This window comes from Psittacula echo, assembly GCF_963264785.1.
Source record: "Psittacula echo genome assembly, chromosome: Z".
In the NCBI taxonomy this organism is placed as follows: domain Eukaryota; kingdom Metazoa; phylum Chordata; class Aves; order Psittaciformes; family Psittacidae; genus Psittacula; species Psittacula echo.
In genome coordinates this window covers 64958535-64978025 of record NC_137742.1, presented here as the reverse complement: position 1 = coordinate 64978025, position 19491 = coordinate 64958535, and the positions used below count along the sequence as shown (strand labels likewise).

The window sequence follows — 19491 nt, the reverse complement described above, 5'->3', positions numbered from 1 at the left end:
AGCATGCACCGTACACAATCATTCCAGGACTAATTTTTCTCATAAAGGATTCATACTGAGACTACAATTTTTTTGTAGCTGAATTCACCTGAATGTTAGCAGGTTTTGCCATTTCTTGATCAAAACTTACTTAGTAAGTGTGAAATGTAAACCTATGCCAACTCTCTACATCTATAAAAGTACTTTAAGACAGGCTTGTATGAATAGAACAGTTCAGTTGGAAGGGACCTATAATTATCCAACTGCCTAACCCTTTCAGGGCTTACCAGAAGTTACAGCCTGTTATTAAGGACATTGTCCAAATGCGTCTTAGACACTGACAGGCTTGGCACATAGTCCTTGACCACCCTCTCAGTAAAGAAATTCTTCCTGAAGTCCAGTCTGAACCTTCCTGGCACAGCTTTGAACCAGTTCCACATGTCCTGTCACTGGATACCAGCAAAAGAGATCAGCACCTCCTCTCTACTTTCCCTACTCATATGGCACATGTACGGAGGATTTGTGCTTCCCTATGGAACCTCCTTTAACAGGCACATGGAATTTAGCTGCAAACATTGCTTCTCTCCCCCTCCCACAAAAAAGTAAAAAGAGCAGGAGTATTCATATTTCTTTTAAACTGCTTAAGCAGAGTCATCAAATAAAAAAAAGAAGGAAGAAGAAAAAACATAGTACCACTTAATTTTTATGCATTATCACAGCAGTTCTTACCTGTTGTCAGAAGATGATCCTGCTGTGGCTATCAGAGATGAAGAACTGATGAAAACGAAGTCATTGGCTGTCTTATTATGACACTGCCAAGTCTGAAAAATTGCAGTTTAAAAATTAATTACAAAAGTAATTGATTTTGTGCAAGTATAAAATCTAGAGCTTCCTCAAGAATGTAAGCTGTTTAGAAAACAATTTAAAGAATGCAGACTTATAAAGGGATGTGAATGCCTTCTGATACTCTTAATTTTTCATATACTTTCTAGTCCTGCATTTTTGATAATTAACAATTGACAATTATTAACAAGTCTCAAAAAACAAAATTATTTTAGATCTAACATTGCATTTTCTTCTTTCCAACCTAGTAAGTATGACTAGGATTTAAGAACTCAGTCATAATATGGATCACAAGATGTCAACATTATATTGCCAAATCTTGATTAATACTGGTTATCAACACAGTCCGTGCCCTCTTCTAACTATTCCAAAGGAGGAAGGAAATAAGAGGGCACAACACAAGTTTATAGAAGTAAATTTACGTTTCAGCTTACCAAATATGGTTTAGGTGAAGTTCCAGTAAGTGGACAACATTTCCAGTTTGTTTGATATAAACTTATATATCCATCAGCATCAACAATTCCAAACTGAAAAAGAGATATTAATTGTAAATACGTATGTATCCTTGGGTGGCATGGTTTAGTGTGGGGTGTCCCTGCCCATGGCAGGGGGGTTGGAACTAGATGATCTTAAGGTCCTTTCCAACCCTAACGATTGATTGATTCTATGATTGATTCTATGATTGATTCTATGATTGATTCTATGATTGATTCTATGATTGATTCTATGATTGATTCTATGATTGATTCTATGATTGATTCTATGATTGATTCTATGATTGATTCTATGATTGATTCTATGATTGATTCTATGATTGATTCTATGATTGATTCTATGATTGATTCTATGATTGATTCTATGATTGATTCTATGATTGATTCTATGATTGATTCTATGATTGATTCTATGATTGATTCTATGATTGATTCTATGATTGATTCTATGATTGATTCTATGATTGATTCTATGATTGATTCTATGATTGATTCTATGATTGATTCTATGATTCTATGTATATATTATAGAGGAATTACCCACAATTCAGAGAAACACCTTAGATTTGAAGCATGTATTGTTTCTGCTAGTTTGCAATTATATTAGAAGAGGAGGGAAAGAGGGCAAGTACAGCGCTTTCCATCAGTTACCTTATTTCCTTGGTAATTGAATCTCATTCGAGTTACCCTTGAGTTGCCACCAGACCGAAAACATGTGATTTGCTGTGCATGACCCCATTCAAACATTCTTACACTTCCATCTTGAGCACCTGTCAGGTCTGCAACAGAAAATATTTACATGATTTTTCACAGATGTTGTAGCAGTTGAGCAGGAAGGTTGCTTCCAAAATGTTAAGAAATCTCACATCAGCCCATAACATCCTCAAAATAACTAGTTCCATACTATGTGCCATAGTATATGGCATAATATAGTAATGTGTACCACTGAAACTTAAAAACTGTTTTGTTGTCTAATGTATTCAAACATTATTGAACTGTACTTATTGTTTAAGAACAGTATTTAGATGGTACTGAAATAAAAAGCTATTTACTTGGGATATAGTAATGTATCTTTTTCATGCTATTTTTTACCTATTTTCATGCTATCTTTTACCCAAGTCACAAATAAAACAGAAGTACTTTTTGTTCATTGGGGGAAAAAAAAAAAAAATCACTTTTTCTAAAGGCTATTCTATATCCCCCATACTTTCTTTGGGGGAAAGGAAAAGCCGTTTCAGTAAAATAGGGCTTACAATCAACTTTTAAAACATATAATAGATTGCTGTGCTAGTACAAAATAGCATACTAAGAAACAGAGCCAGTAAGTTTATCATCTTTAGCTAACCTCTCTTTTTTTGTGGCAAAACTGAACTTACAATATGGTAATGTTGGATGAGAAGCCATTCTTCTGACATTATTAATAGCCTTCTTGAGCATCTGAGAATAGAAGAAAATTAAACAATACTACTGAAAAAGAATCTACTGAACTAGAATAATTACTGATCACATAGAATTGTTTCCTATGAAAATTCCTACTGAAAGGAAGTATTGGGTTTAAAAATGCAGATAAAAGTCAATTTCTTCAAGACTAGTGTAGATCTTAATACTTCTGCAGCTTTATACATCTAGGTAAATATTAACTTTTTCCTTCAGAGATTTATGGATCCAAATATAAACACTCCTTAGACTGCAGTCTTACCTCTTTTCTTGCCAATTCCTTTCTGATTCCATTAAATTTATTGGAATATTCCTGAATATTGTAAGATAAGCAAGAGAGAGGCAGAAGCATGTAAAGAAAGAGGTAAACAAACTTTAAAAGAAGTAAAAAATAGGAAGGAATATATTTGTTTTCAAGTCTAGTTAATTCATTGTCATTGACTGAAAAGTGATTATTTGCAGCCATCCAGAATAAGCAATATATCTGACAACTGGTAAATCAAAGATTGTTCAAGAGCGTTTATAATTTGCTAGTACAGATCCAATGGACTTTCAGTAGTACTTTTGTTCCTAAATTCCAAACTTTGCTTAGAGCAAGGTAATGTACCAAGAATGCTGATTCTTAGCTGATTAATCCGTAACTGGAAAGAGTTAAATAAACAGAGTAGAGACATTAGACAGTTAAGATAAAAACTTCATCTAATTAAGTAAGTCCAACCCACAATAGGAAAGAATTGGTAGAGGTTTTTCATCAGGGAAATTTATCCGTATTTTCCTTGCATGTCTCTTCCCTTCTTTCTATTAATGTACGTCAAGTTAAGTTTTCATTCTTTTATTTCCTGTCAGTTCTCATCTGGCTACTTTGAGGGCTCTCTTCAGAAAACTGTTGGATTCAGTTTGCTCATGCACATACTATTTACACGACATTTGGAGGAGAAGAGGGCATAAATTCATATTTGTGCTAGGTTTTAACTTTAAATGATAGCACAAATAAAAGCTGGTTGCCAGAGCACTCAATACAGCAGTATACCACCTTCTATGCATCAGTTAACTAGTTGGCAGTGAACTTTCACAGAATCATTTAGGTTGGAAAAGACCTTTTAAGATCATCAAGTCTAACCCTGATTTTCAACTGCTTGAATTTTATACAGCATTTTGCCACTATTTTGTCACTGAAACAGTAGATAACAGATCAAGTATTTCAAGTATGCATTCTCTCCTGGCCTCTGGTTATATCAGGGTGTGAACTGGAAGACTGGTATGAATAAAAAATTTTTACTTGCTTCATATTACTAAATATGTTCAAAAGAATTGAAAAGCAATGTTTTCCAAACTTTCAGTTTGCAAACAAAAAGGACGAAAGAAACGCTTTTAGGGAAATAATTTATTTTCTTGTTAAAGTTTCCTGGTATTTGGATTAGTGGAGTAATTGCAATCCTCTCAATCGTATTTTGGCTGAATGTGGTTCTGTGTAACCTGATCTAGTTGAAGATATCCTTCCTCATTGCAGGGGGGTTGGACTAGATGACCTTTGAAAGTCCCTTCTGACCCAACCCATTCTAGGACTCTATGATTTTGGAAGAAGATTTAGACAATATATGCATTATAAGACTTATGACAACAGAGGATTATATTCTTCAAACATTAGTCTATACACAAATCAGTAAATAATTGCAATACTTGGCTCTCTAAACTTACAGTTTATCTCTGTGTAAGTGAAAGAACAATTATTCATGCTCATTCTCTTTCTTCCTCAAAATGAAGGGCTGTGTTGAGTTTTATACCTACTAACTTTTACCCAGAAGTCAATGGAAGTAATGTTCCTTCATTCAACAAACAAGCATGCATCATGATCACATAATGCTTTGGAAAAATGCAAGCATACAGAAATGTGCCTTTGAAAGCCTACACTAACATAATTCTCTGGTGCAGTGTCTCTGATTTAGAATCAAATCATTATCAAATGCAAATACTTCCAATTACCAATATTACTGGCATTTGATACTGCTAGCCTTCAGTCTCTCCTTAACAATAGCTGATGCCTAGAACACCGACTGCTTTGTTAGACAGTTAGGTGCTTTGGGCCTAATGTACAGTAAAACTGAAGAATAAAAAAGCTTAAAATTCAACCCACCTATTATTAAACTGCTGATTATTGGTATCAGTCATACTGGCTTGGAAGACAAACTGTTGGACATTACCTGAGTTTCAAAGCTGACAGAATGCACTATTTACTTCAGTACCCTCTTAGAAACACCTAACGTAAGAACTGTGCAATCACACAGAAGGATCTTGTGCTAAGCCACCTTACTTACCTTGTATGAACTGCGCAAGAGGAAACAGTGAAGAACAGTAACAGAAAAACCTTAGAGATAATGAAATATTTACTGCCCGAGTATTGTAAGTCCAATAGTTTCCCTTGCTGATGGAAGTGAAGCAAGACTGAAAAGCCAGTAATGGTAAAGAACAGTGGGCTGTATTTATTAAATGGTCTGCCAATTATGGAAAAGCAAAGATCAGAAGAAGGATCAAAAGCAGTACCTGAAGGAACAAAGTAACAAATAGCAGCAAAAGAAAGATTTTGGAGAAGCTAGTTCTCCTCCAGATTTGAGTCCTTCAACAGTAAATATATTTCCTCCCAAGAATCCTTGTATCTTCCTTCATTTACTTTGTCCTTCATTCAGTATCTTTGCTGCTCTCCCTGGTGGGCAGGTGTCATCATATGCTATGGCTAGTTCTCTACTCTGCTGAAGTCAAGCAGCATGCCACATAGAATTTAGGTCTGAAGCCTGATGTCAGACACATTCAACACAAGCACAGCCGTATTTCCTTAGGTAAAGTTTTACTACGTATAAAAGGTCATGTAAGAATAGATTACGTTAACAGATTATGTAATTACTTTGTTAAGGAACACACACACAAAAATTCTGTACATCTCTCTGTGTGTATACATACATAACACATACATGAATATATAAAAATAGAAGAGAGAGGAGAAAGTGGCAAAAGCATTCAAAGAATACTTGCAGAAGAGGCCCAACTGTAAAACCAGAGCTGCAAAACTGGCAATGAGGATCAGTAGTTCCTAAACAGAAGGGAGAGATGTAGGTACTGGCACAATACCCACTTCCATGTGTGGGTAACATCATTGCTCTTATAATGCTCATTCCTTATTTACTACTCCTAATCACCAAATCATTTCAAAAATCAACTACAGTATGAATTCACATTTCATTCTTCTACCACTTATGGACTTCCTGTGAGCTGTTAAAATACCACAAAGAGCAGTCAAGTCACAAGACTTAATGTATTCGGTTATCCAGGAAAACTCCACATCTATGTGCAGACATGACGCGAGATATAGGTGTCTTGTCTGACCATTTCAGTTAAGTGGCTCAAAATAAGCATCTCCCAGCTAACTAATCAACAGATCTGCATTACTAGAGAGCATCTATGGTGCATAGTAACCAAGTATGTCAATGGCCAGTCTAGAATTATCATTTTATCTGAATTAAATCTGAGCTAAGAGGTTTTTGCTCAGGGGAAGGCTTCACTCCAGAGACAGAATTTATTTCTAGAAGTAAGAGTTCCCCTTGTGCTCACAGAGATATCATCTGTATGAAAAGAAGGATCAATTTACTCATGTGGACATAGTCACACTTCACCGAGTGTCCCTCACTCTAGTGTATTTCAGAAATGCTGAGCAATGAAATTGATTGTCTCATCTAAACCATGATCTTCAGAAATGAGATATTTAATAACGCTACTAAGCAGGGTTATGGCAAAACTACACAGCACTTCAAAGACAACAGAGCTGACAACAGCTTTGGAGATAAACAGTCATACATCAGCACGATGTGAAGTTCAAGCTACACATGATGTTTGGAGCTGGTCCTGTTTTTGCAGTCCTGTCTTCCCTATTTTTATGAAAACCAAGGACCCCATTTTCCTCAGGTTCAAGCTGCTCAGTTTCCAGAGTTTAACTCATTTCTTTAGAAGCCTCTGTCCTGCCAGTGAAATCTGCTTTAGGATTTCATTCACTGTCCTTTCAACAATACACAATAGTCTGGAACTCAGAATAAAACTTAAGATTATGCTTAAAATGAAAATCTAGCTCAATATTTTACACAAACATTTCTACCTAATCTTTACAAATTTACATCCTGAAATCCCCTGAATATATGCTTTTTAGATACAGCATTGGCTTCAAGTCATTAGAGAACAATTTATGCTACAAACTCTTACCTGAACCCTGATTCTTTATTTTTAAGCAACGTATCTTAAGTAAAGAAAGCAAATATGGCTTCACTAAAAAGTCTGGCTTGCTTAGTTGGTGTATCTTGAATTCTGTGCAGTGTTTTAACTTATTAATTAGATAAAAATTCCAGCTCACCTTGGTGACACACACAAAAGAAGCATCTACTTACATGCTAACTGTAAAATAAAACCAGCAACACTGAGCAAACAAAAGGAGAGAAGTAGACAGAGTACATAAGGCTAATCTTTGACAAGCAACTTACCACAGATGCACCCCTGCCAGTTTGTGTACTACCAAGCCAAGGCATATTGATAGGTGTGCCGGGATTGCTATGAGTATAGGGAGTGGTTCCCTGAACATTTACCAGATCATCACGAGCATGTATAACTAAGAAATCATCAGCCCTATAAATGAAACAACATAAGTTAGATTCCAAACAGAAACATTAAATACCATGCTTTGTTACACCAATTTAAACACAGTCAAGCTGTAATTTTAGAAACAGAAGAAGTATACCCTTTATTTTCTATTTCCACATCATCATCAACCCAGGTATAGATTTGTGTAGCTAAAATTGCAGAAACATCTAATTCTTGTATGTCATGACTCGATGCTATTGCAATGCAGTTCCGATTAGCCTGGAAAAAAATGTAGCACACACAAAGGCAGTTATAAAAGGAATACTCAAAAGGGTGCTTTTTTGAAAGATTTTCTCGTTATGGTACAGTTGTTTGCAAAAACATACACAATCAATTTACAAAACCCAAATATTTATATCTTGACACTTCCTTTCTAAAAGTCTATTTACATTCAGGATAGCATCACACACTATCTGTATTATACACCTATCTCAAACAGTTCTAGTTTCTTCTTGCTTACAAGAGGTCACTATACTACAATGCTTGAAAACAAGCTCCTCTTCTCCACTTCTTCAGGCTGAAATGGTTAAACAGGAGAAGAAAAGATGAATTCCTAGTTGTCTTCAATAGAAGAAAAATACTCCTACACACAAGCTTAAAAAAAGAGGCCACCTCTCCCTTCTCTCAATCCACTGCACAAGAGAAAAAAGACAATCTGTAGTAGAACTGTTTAATTATGAAAAGATAATTACAAAGTGCTTTAGAGAAGGAAGTGCTAAGAGTCAAATCTGCAGCAGCATGGCTGGTAAAGGACCTCTCACCCATGCACAACAGGACTACTATCTGTTTATCAGGTGGAAGTACAACACAATTAGATTATCCTACATCCTTTACACTCACCTTATTGACTGCAAAAGCAGTAATGATGTCAGACTCTTTATGGATTATTCTTGCCTTGCTTCCTGGGTATCCCATATCTGTTTCTACCTGTATTTAAATGCAAAGCATGTTTAAATGCAAGCGTCTAAACAACAGTGCTTTTAACTGGAAGAACAGAGACCAAACACCAGATCATACGAACTTTCATTTTTTTTTTCTCAATTTTAATTCTAAGAAAATATGACAAATATAACCTGCAAACACCTCTTTCATTTGTAATAATGTAGCTTCCCAGTGCCATGCTGGGTTTGCCACAGCAACACAGAAATGTCATTTGTCACAGAACTCACAGTACTGTGTCCATTCTCAAGTTTTTCAACTTAAGAACACTAAAAACCAGTGAGACTCCCTGCACACTTGGGGTGCTAATGACAAAAGATTGATTCCAATTTCTTGCTAATACTGTTTTACTGCATAGTTAATAACAAGGTAGCCCACAAACACCACAGTGTCTTCATTTGTATCTTCTCACCAGTTTTGTAAAAGAATACTGAAGAATAAAGTGTTTGCAATTCTAGGCATCATATTGTACCTTTTTCATCTTTCAAACCAATCTTTCAAGAAAGTTACTATAAAACTGTTACACAGTTCACTTTCAACCATCTTAAAACTAAGGCTCAGCAAAAATTTTTAGTAGCAAACTACTATCATACTAACAAACTGCTCTGACTTCAGTTAACTACCTCTACTTACAGGCAACTATGCTAGCCAGCTCATACTGGTGAAAGGTCCTGTATGTACTATGTTCCCACAGTACTACTAAATTTTTGTCACATAGGCAAATCTCAATCTCAGCTCTCCAACTGGTATAGCTGTGGAGTTTGATAGTAGATATTGTTCTTCCCTGGTTGTTTAATCTAGCTTTCTAAGATACATTTAGCTTCAGATAGGCTCTATAACAACAATAGTTTAACTGAATCTCTTGCAAAACTGTATTTTTATGTCTTTTTCTATGTCAGCAAAGATATTTTAAGGGAGATTAGATCAGCACCATTTCAAAATGGAAATATTTCATGATGTAAGATCTAACTAACTTGAGCATTACTACTGTGTACCTTATTGATGATGGGCTCCTCCACCACAGAATTTTTCATGGTTTCACTGTGCTCCTCTAATGACTTCATCAAGGAAAGAACAACCACAGAACAGAAAATATAGATAAGACATAACATGCAAGGTATCAAGGAAAGCTTTAATTCCTCTTCATTTACACCAACACAGAACAACTAAAACACAACAGTATGTCTGCATTCACATACACCCTTATTTTATACAGTAACAGTAATTAGATTCTAAATGCTATATTCAGTACAGAAGACACTGATTTACCTATTCTCTATTGGAACAGCACCTTAACCATTTCAAAAGTATAATTTACTGAAAAATAAGTGATCTCCACTGACATTTTATCAGTGACAAGAGGATACAAAATATAGCCAACACAACTATGCTGTGTAAGACTGCCAATGATCCTATTTGAAAACATATGAAGCACATCTAAAATACTGCAAAATACCTTTCCATACAGCATAGCAACATGGCTGCATTAACATAGGACATGACCAGAAATGGTGCATTTTTAAAGGACAAGAAAAAATGAACAATTTTCCTTTTAACTGCAGCGTGAACACAATTAGCCACAAATAAACAAGCTAATATTCTAGTTGTGACAGGACAAAGTCTATAATAGTTCTCACTAATCACACTGTACTCTTTGTTGCCATGGCTTTACTAGTCATTAATACTTTCTCCTGCATTATGAACTTGCTCAGATCTTGTTTCTCCTATTTTTTTTTGCTACTCCATATTTTTCTGTAATACAAGTGATTCATTCAAATTATTGGGAGTAAATAGAAACGGAGCAACTAAAGAAAGAGTGGGGAAAAACAAAACAACAAAAAACTCCATTACAGAGCCACAACTGTAAAAGATTTAACTGAATCTGGAACCTGGAATCTAGCTAGACACTGGAACAAGTTATCAGAGACAGAAACGTTAACTGTTCTATGACCATTTTTCTTACTAAAATTGAATCATAACACAACAGAAACCAATGGATAAACCCAGGATGTTCTACTTCTAGAACTTTGATTAGATTATTAGTTTTAATCAGTGATATTTTAAAGTTTGTAATTCTTTTGAGGCAGCTTTTATACTGATTTTAATGAAGACTATGACTGTAGCTAAGTGGTACTAGCTATCCGTCTACTGTTGAAGACAGATTATTTTTGTTTTCAGTGAAACAATGGACAAATATTTTCAATATGGAATACCGCCAATTTAGAGTCACAGCCAAGTGGATATCTAATTGTGCTCTAGAAAGTAAACAGATCAGACAAATAACTTCAGTAAAACCTTACAGATTGACCTGCAATATTTTATGCATCTTATATGAGATACTAACCTCATTAAGGCATCGCTTCTTTGTAAAAATGTTTCTGATAAAGGTTTCCTGGATTTCTTCCTGTTTAACCAGATACTGCCAGAGCCTCTTCACTGATAGTGCAACATGACTGTTAGATCTAAAGAGCCAAGTTAAAATAAATATTTACATCACAATCATAAGACTGCAGTATCTTCTAGTCTAATCAAGCTTCTAGTCAGAAGAAATGCTGAAGCAAAACTACAGGTCTCTAAACTCTGCACAGGACCTATTTCAGAAGCATTCTGATACCATCTTCCTGGCAAACCTACGTGTGAGATGAAATGCAAAAGAGAGATAGAAAAGAACATGTAGCATTTTTACCTCCTATCTTGAGACAAGTGAAAAAAATCTCTTCAAGAGATTACAGAACAATAAGGTCAGCATAAAGATAATTTGTTAGCCCACCTCATTCTTTACAGTATGGATCATTTTTGTTTATGGCTAATAAGTACTTCAGTCACATGGAAAATGAATGACTAACACTTCCTGCTAGGAACACATCAATTACGTACCATTTCTGAAACAATCATGACTCTTCAGTAACAAAATTGGAAGGATTGTAGAATCAGATCAGGCTTCAAATATTTATGCTTATCCATATAAACTGTATATTCAAGCGTAATTGTAAATACAAATATAACTGCTTATGGTAGGCCAAAAAATATCAAACCCTGAACCACTTTAAATCACAATTTAAAAACAATGCCAGCCAGCAGATCATGTTAAACTGTTCCTTTTTCATCAACTCAAGTTACTGAAACAGTGACAACTGTGTCGTATTTTACAACAGAAAGACAAACTTTCTGTTGATTCTGTAACCACAAGTGATAACACTATTACAAAAAAAAAAAAAGTTGTAAAAAAAAAAAAAAAAAAAAAAAAAGAGAAATCTATTTAAAATTGACAATTTAAGAAACTGAGCACTTTTCTGGCTGAACATGCAACTAGGTGAAGTCACAGCTATGCAAATATTATATAGAGTAAATATCTCTTCTCTGATTTTAGGAAAATATACTGATAAGTACCTACTTCTATTCCTTCCAGAGACAGGCCACTTATTTTATTAATTTTCACTCATCCTTAATTATCTCTCAAGGCAAATTTGCTATTATTTTATTGTGAACCATAGCTCTTCCACAGAGATATCAAATCCAGTACATTCAGCTTCAATAAAAGAACTTTAAAAAAAATTGTAAACTGTGATTTTTTTTTTTTCCTAATCTTGCTTTGGAACAGTGATACATGAGTTCTGATGTGTACCCACAATTCCAGAAACTGGAATTATATTGTTATCAAAGTTATGGTTTATCACATGCATTAACAGTATATTAAAGATACTATAGTCACTGTTTATAGAAATTAGGCACACCTGAATGGAGTGTTTGTAGGCTCAAGTAAAGTTTTGTGGCGAAGCAATGCAGGACCAGCAGCTAGGACATCTTCAGAAGCATGAACTGAAATATAGTGTTGAGGTGGACCCCCATATAGCTCAAGACGTCGAAGAAGAACTTGTTCCCAGCGCTGTAGTGTTTTCAATACTGCATGGCATATTGGGGAGCTAACTGGAAGCTCTAGAAAAACAAGAATAATAAAAGACCTTCCTTCTTCCTTATAACCTTGACAAAGACAATTCCAGAGGTGAAGGCTGAAGTGTACTTCAAATATCTCAAAAAATAAGCTTTATTCAAACTTCAACTTGGTATTTGCAAGTTAAAAAAAAAAATAAAAATGAACTGCTCTGTGCTAAAGAGGGGAGCAGACTTCTCCAGTGCCGACGTATTAAATATCATGGAACAGATCCTCCTGGAGGTTATGTTAATGCATGTGGATGACAGGCAGCTGACAGGAGAAAACCAGTATGGCTTCATAAAGGGCAAATTGTGCCTGACTAACCTGGTAGCATTCTATGATGGACTGCCTGCACTGGTGGGCAAGGGAAGCGCAACTGATGTCCTTCACTTTTGACTTCTGTAAGGCCTTGGACATGGTCCCACACAACATCCTCACCTCGAAATTGGAACAATATGGATTTGATGGGTGGACTATTTGATGGATAAGGGAACTGGCTGAATGACTGCAAAGAGTTTGAATTAATGGTTCTATGTCAAATGTAAATCAGCAACAAGTGGCATCCCTCATGGGTGCATATCGGGATCTGTACTCTTCAATATCTTTGGTAATGATATAGGCAGTGGTAGCGAGTGAAGCAAGTTTGCAGGTAACACCAGGATGAGTGATGCAGTTGACTTACTAGAGTGAAGGGATGCCACTCAGAGGGACCTTGACAGGCTTGAGGAGTGGGACCCTTGGGAACCTCCTGAAGCTCATTCACAGGAACAAGTGCACCTGGATCAGGGCAATTCCCAGTATCAATACAGGCTAGGGGTGGGGGTGAAAGACTTACGGATACCAGTGGATGAAAAATTGTACCTGAGAAAGCAAATCTGCATTTGCAGACCAGAAAGCAGATTGCATCCCGGGCTGCATAAAAAGATGGGCACCCAGTAGGGTGAGGGAGGTGATTCACCCCCTCTAACTCATTCTCATGAGACCTTTTCTGGAGTATTGCATCTAGGTCTGGGGTCCACAGTACAAGATAGTCATGGACCTATTAGAGCAGGTCAGAAGGTTGGAACACCCATTCTATGAAGAAAGGCTGACAGAGTTGGAGTTGTTCAGTCTTGAGAAGAAAGTCTCCAGAGAGACCTTATTTCAATACTTAGAGGGGACTTACAAGAACAACGGAGAAAGACTTTACCAAGGCCTGTACTGACAGCAGAAGAAATAATGGTTTCAAATTAGAAGAGAGTAGATTTAGACAGAAGGAAGACTTTTTTTGCGATGAGGATGGTGAGAAACTGGAGCAAGTTGCCAGAGAATTTGCAAATGCCCCATCCCTGAAAGTGTTAGACGGGGTTTTGGCCAGGTTAGATGGGGTTTTGAGAAACACAATTTAGTGAAAGATGTCCCCTGCCCATGACAGATGGGTTGGACCTCTCTTTAAAGGTCTCTTCCAACACAAATTATTCCACAATTCTATGAAAAAAGGAATAATGTAACTTGAATTACAAAAAAATATAAGGTTTTCACCAAGAAATAAATACTGCAAACATTCTTGTGCAATTAACAGGCAAAACAATCCCTACATATGCAGACTTCTGCTAACTACTGAGTATTCCTTCTCACACAGACATCTTGTCCACCCATCATGTTATTTCATAGACATACCTATGTGATACATATTATTCCAAGATCATAAAAAGATTAAGAACTTTTGAGCTAAAAATAAAGCTATGACATACATATTATTCAACACATTAGTGATTTTAAGTGTGGTTAAGTATAAAAAGACAACTCTGCTGCTTATTACCTGAAAGATCATGTCCAGCCAAAGGGTAGAAAGTCTTCAAATTGTGAAGTACCAGCTGAACCATTGCCAATCTCATCAGTGACCAACTAACAAGAAAGCACTAGTAAGTCATTTACTAACAGGAAAATAAACTCTCATTTATTCATGGTTAGGATTTAAATTTAGAGCTTTAAATCCTCATTATAAACTGCTGACAACTACAAACTGTGTTTCAGAATACTATAATTACTCTGAATTTAGAAGTCACTATACCCAGTATTAATAAAATTATTATTATTGTGAAATATTAACTACTAAGTCTGGATAATGCACTGCCATGAAAAACGAAGTAACTGGTTTATTATCTCAAAAGTAAAAGGCCAGAAATGCAAGTCTAGCCATTACAGAACATCTTGCATTCTAAAGAGTTACTTACCTGTATGAATTTGAATTAGAATGCTCTTGATTATGTGAATTTGATGCAAACACATCGCCATCAATATCTTCATCATCTTCACCACTTTCCTGACTTTCTTCTGAATCATATTCCACTCTACTTTGTGATGGAAGAAAAGGCTAAAAATTTAAACAATATTCCTTGAGTATCTTTTACCAATATTTAGTTTTAAATTATCTTTTAAAAAATACATCATTATAATATGTAATCTTTAAAAAAATACAGCATTGTAATATCTAATGCCTTTTACAAAAAAAGCAGACAGAATATCTTACAGTTAGTAACATTTGGAGTTTGTACCTCACGAGAGGATAACTGTCCATGAGCATTGCCTACTTTAACAGTTCTTTTACATTACTCAAAACTTGAATGCTGACAATGAAATTACTAGCAGTTTTCTAATTTATATTTTGCTTTAGATTCGCATCAGATATATCAAATAACAAATAAAACACACAAGCTTGTTATTTGTCAGAGAAGCCAAAACCCCCAGTGTATATTCTGTAGTTCTTCTAATGGCTCAGAGGACTAAACAACGAGAAAATCCTATCCTCTGCCTATACTGTTCAACATTTACAAGCCCACTATGAGGGACTCACTGAGTTATTAAGTATTTGCAATTTCCTTGCTCCTAAATTACTGCTTATGTATTTATTTTGCTGATACAGAATCATAGAATAGTTAAGGTTGGAAAGAACCTTAAGATCATCTCGTTTCAACCTCCCTGCCATGGGCAGGGACGCCTCACACCAGACCATGTCACCCAAGGCTCTGTCAAACGTGGCCTTGAACACCGTCAGGGATGGAGCATTTACCACCTCTTTGGGCAACCTGTTCCAGTGCCTCACCACCCTCACAGTAAAGAATTTCTTCCTTATATCTAACCTGAACTTCCTCTGTGTAAGTTTTAACCCGTTACCCCTAGTTCTATTAGTACAGTTCCTAATGAAGAGCATTAGCATCCTTTTAGGTCCCCCCTTCAGATACTGGAAAGCTGCTATGAGGTCTCCACGCAGCCTCCTCTTCTCCAGGCTGAACAGCCCCAACTTTCTCAGCCTGTCTTCATAGGGGTGGTGCTCCAGCCCCCTGATCATCCTTGTGGCCCTCTTCTGGACTTGCTCCAACAGCTCCATACGGCTAATATTTAATACAGAAATGTACCATACAACTGCATGCAATTATGTAGTTTTCTGCAAAGGAAAATCTGCCACAGCAGACTTGACAAATGGCAACATAATTTGATTTCTAGTAAGTACACGTATTCATTTCACCTATTTGAAATAGACTATAAAAACCTACTCACATTTCCCTGTTCATCTATATATCTGATCCATAATTAACTATTCATTTATATTCTGCAACTGTAAAAAGCAACATGTTTTGTTCATACAATTATCTGAAAATAAATTATTTTTGTAACAACAGTTTTTAAAACAGCTGTTTCAAAAATACCTATAGTCAGTGTGTTAGAAAAAGCTAAAGATGAGTAATAAAAACAGGCAGCTTATCAGACATGTAAATTGATACCCAGAATAAAGACAAGAAGAAACAAAATCATCATTCCATGAGTGACAGAAGAAAATTAACTATCATAAAAGCAAAAAAATTACCTTTGCAATGAAATAATCCCAGATGCTAAGCTCAGGAGGAATAAATCTTTCTTTGTAAGACGGAGATTCTTGGTCTACCAATGGCAATGCAGGCAACTGAGAACTCTCTTTTGGAGATGTTTTTGATGACAGTCTGTAACGTTTTTGCTGTTTGTCTCCATCATCTACAGAGGAAGAAAATACAGTATGTTGCTTTAAATTGTCTGCTCCACCTTCCTACTGTTTTTAATAAAGGGGTTTATAATGGAAAATAAAAATATTCCTTATTACATTTTTCAGAATTTTATCTTAACATTTGTGTAGCAAATAAGCATAGATAATGTTAATTCCCCAAATATGCGAAACTAATGCATAACTAGAACTCTAGAAGGGGAAAATCCCCCCCTCCAAATAGTACAGTAGAATACACGCATAACTGTGGGAGAAGCATTCTTCCTAACAAAGATGACAAATATTGTTGCTCGAGTAACAATACCGCAAAACTAAATTACTTTAATAAGCACTACTGAATACCGATTATGCTTGGTTTTTAAGACGAGGTACAAATTTTGTCTTTCATAATTTATACTGCAAATATCCAAGACTGTCACTCCTAATCCAAGTTTTAACTCCACGTCTCCTTCCACAGAAGTGTGTACTTTTTTTCTACATTGTACAATTTTGATAAATCTGTATGTCCTGAGAATATATTTCTCCAGCAAATACAGAAGATTCCTAGGGAGATTATGGAGTGAATACTTCCTAAACCCTCCATATGGGGCTATCACAAGTCAAATCAAGCACGTGATCGGGAAAAGCCAGCACCAATTCACTAGGTGCAAACTGTGCTTGACAAACCTGATCACCTTCCACAACAAAGTAATTTGCTCAGCTGATGCTGGGTGGGCAGTGGACATGTCTACCTGCATTTCTCCAAGTTTTTAAACACAGTTTCTTACACCCTCCTCCTAGCGAAGCATTATGGTCTCAATGAATGGACTGGGCAGTGGGGCGTGAATTGGCTGACTGGCTGCACCCAGAGGGAGGTGGTGAACAGCTTCCTTTCCAGCTGGTGACTTGTCACTAATGGGGTCCCCCAGGGATTGATATTAGGCCCAATGTTGATCAGTGTCTTCATAAATGATCTGGATGAAGCTGGGCGATGATACCGAACTGCACGGGGAACTGGACACTTCAGAGAGGAGAGCCACCCTGCAGGATGACCTGGACAGGCTGGAAGAGTGGGCTAACAAGAACCTTATGAAATTCAGCAAGGACAAGGGTAAGTCTAAGTCCTGGAAAAACACAATCCAGGATTGCACTGGACTGGGATCTGCCTGGTTGGGGAGCAGCTCTGTGGAAAGGGACCTGGGGGTCCTAATGGACAACGAGCTCATTATGGGTGAACAGTGTGCAGCAAAGAAAGCCAACAGGATGCTGGGTTACATCAACAATGAAAGCCAACAGGATGCTGGGTTATATTCACAAGGGCATCACCAAAAGAGATAAAGATGTAACTGTCCCACTCTACTCAGCGCTTGTCAGGCCACATCTGAAACACTGTGTCCAGTTTTGGTCCCTGCTATACAAAAAAAATGTGTCTAGAGAAGGACCAGGAAGATTATCCAAGGGCTGGGAAGCTGCACAAGAAAAGCCTGAGACACCTGAGTTTGTTCAGCCTGGAGAAAAGGCTCAGGAGACACCTCATCACCATGTTCCAGTATTTAAAGGAAAGCTACAGAGAAGATGAAGATCGCCTTTTAAAAAGGAGTCACATAAAAAAGATATGGGGCAATGGGTACAAGTAATTTTAGAGAGATTCCAAGTGGACACAAAAGGAAAATTTTTCATTGAGAACAATCAGTCACTGGAATAATCTTCTCTTGGAAGTGGTGGATTTACCAGCATTGAATACTTGTAAGATTCAGCTAGGCAGGGGGATATGCCACGTAGTCTAGGTCATGCTTTGCCTAGAAAGGTTGGACCAGATGATCCTTGAGGTCTTCTACAACCTGGCATTGTATGATTTTATTTTAACTAATAACTGTTCCAGTAGACCAGGTTGCTCAAAGCCCTGTCCAGCCTGGCCTTGAACATGCCAGGGACGGGGCAGCCACAGCTTCTCTGGGTAACTTGTTCCAGCGCCTCACCACCCTTACAGTAAAGAATTTCTCCTGAATGTCTAATCTAAACCTTGCTTATTTCAGTTTAAAGCCATTCCCCCTTGTCCTGTCACAACCTGCCTTGTAAAAAATCCCTCTCCAGATTTCTTGTGGGCCCCTTTAGGTACTGGAAGGCCGCACTAAGGTTTCCCCTGAGCCTCTCTTCTCCAGGCTAAGCAAACCCAACTCTCTCAGCCTTCCTTCATAGGAGAGGTGAACTATAAAATCATTTATATATAGAAGCTAATAAAACCTGAAGACAACATCGTATCTTTCATCTTGAAATTTGGGTATTTTAAAAGTCTTTGTTGCGCTACTATTCTGATTTTCCTACACACGCTGTTAAGGATATTATTGAAATCCACTTACCTGTACTAAAAGTTGCAAATATAATAGCTGCAGTAAAATGCATTTTCATTTCATTATCTAAAGGTCATCAGCTAAGAAAGAGCATGCACATGCATCACTATGAAATTTTAGCAATTGCTTAAAAAAAAAAAAAAAAAAAAAAGGAAAAATTCACTGAGCATGAAAGAAGGAGCAATTGTTGCATGATAGAGAAATAAGCAAATATATGCTTGCAGGTTGTTTTTCTAAACAAAATTGAAAAAGCAAATGATTTTAAAACAGGGCTTTTTTCCATTTTGTTGGATTATTCTTGGCATTTTTAATAATACTGCACGCTAGACATTGAAAAAAAAATCAATACTTAGGGCAAATGAAAGTACAACCTTCTAGATGGTTTGAAATTCAGTACTACTAATGCCATTTTTTTCATTCTAAAAATCTTTGCATAAATTAAAAAATCATTAAAAAAAATCTGACTTTGTCATTTGGGATTTCAGATTACCAATTATATTCACTTTCAAGTTTCTCATATTTCTAGTTAAAATTTTTACATGCTTTTTGCATTCAAAACATTTATCTTTGGTATAAATGGAAGATTTATCTTAATTTCTGTGAATATTGGAATTTTTCAGACATTGGAAATGCTTGTATTTCTGCCAAGATCTAACACATGCAGTGATATTCAAAAAGCCTGTTGCCCATGTCACCTTCCTTCCACCTTCCGAAGAAGACCTAAAAGGCAGATATCTTACAATTTCCTCATAACTTAAAAATCAAGTCAGTTACTCTGTTTTACTGAAGGCTCTATACAGGCATGAAGCTTCAACACCCCAACGCCCAATGAAAAATGCA

At 36.4% G+C, this 19491-nt stretch overlaps 1 protein-coding gene across 9 annotated transcripts in view; it reads right to left on the bottom strand.

Moving 5' to 3' along the window:
* DMXL1 (Dmx like 1) overlaps nt 1-19491 on the bottom strand; it is a 77557-nt gene that overhangs the window by 5550 nt on the left and 52516 nt on the right. For 5 of the 9 annotated variants that reach the window (XM_080637794.1, XM_080637786.1, XM_080637788.1 and 2 more), the window contains 13 exons: nt 16151-16314; nt 14520-14659; nt 14105-14190; nt 12104-12305; nt 10714-10831; nt 9365-9427; nt 8271-8357; nt 7528-7649; nt 7274-7415; nt 2693-2753; nt 1968-2095; nt 1257-1349; nt 709-800 (listed from right to left, as the gene is read on the bottom strand). In XM_080637794.1, coding sequence (XP_080493920.1) covers nt 709-800; nt 1257-1349; nt 1968-2095; nt 2693-2753; nt 7274-7415; nt 7528-7649; nt 8271-8357; nt 9365-9427; nt 10714-10831; nt 12104-12305; nt 14105-14190; nt 14520-14659; nt 16151-16314 — 1498 coding nt within the window. Of the gene's footprint in view, nt 1-708; nt 801-1256; nt 1350-1967; nt 2096-2692; nt 2754-7273; nt 7416-7527; nt 7650-8270; nt 8358-9364; nt 9428-10713; nt 10832-12103; nt 12306-12985; nt 13081-14104; nt 14191-14519; nt 14660-16150; nt 16315-19491 lie in introns of those variants that run through there. The other 4 variants (XM_080637787.1, XM_080637791.1, XM_080637792.1 and 1 more) reach the window with 4 other exon arrangements.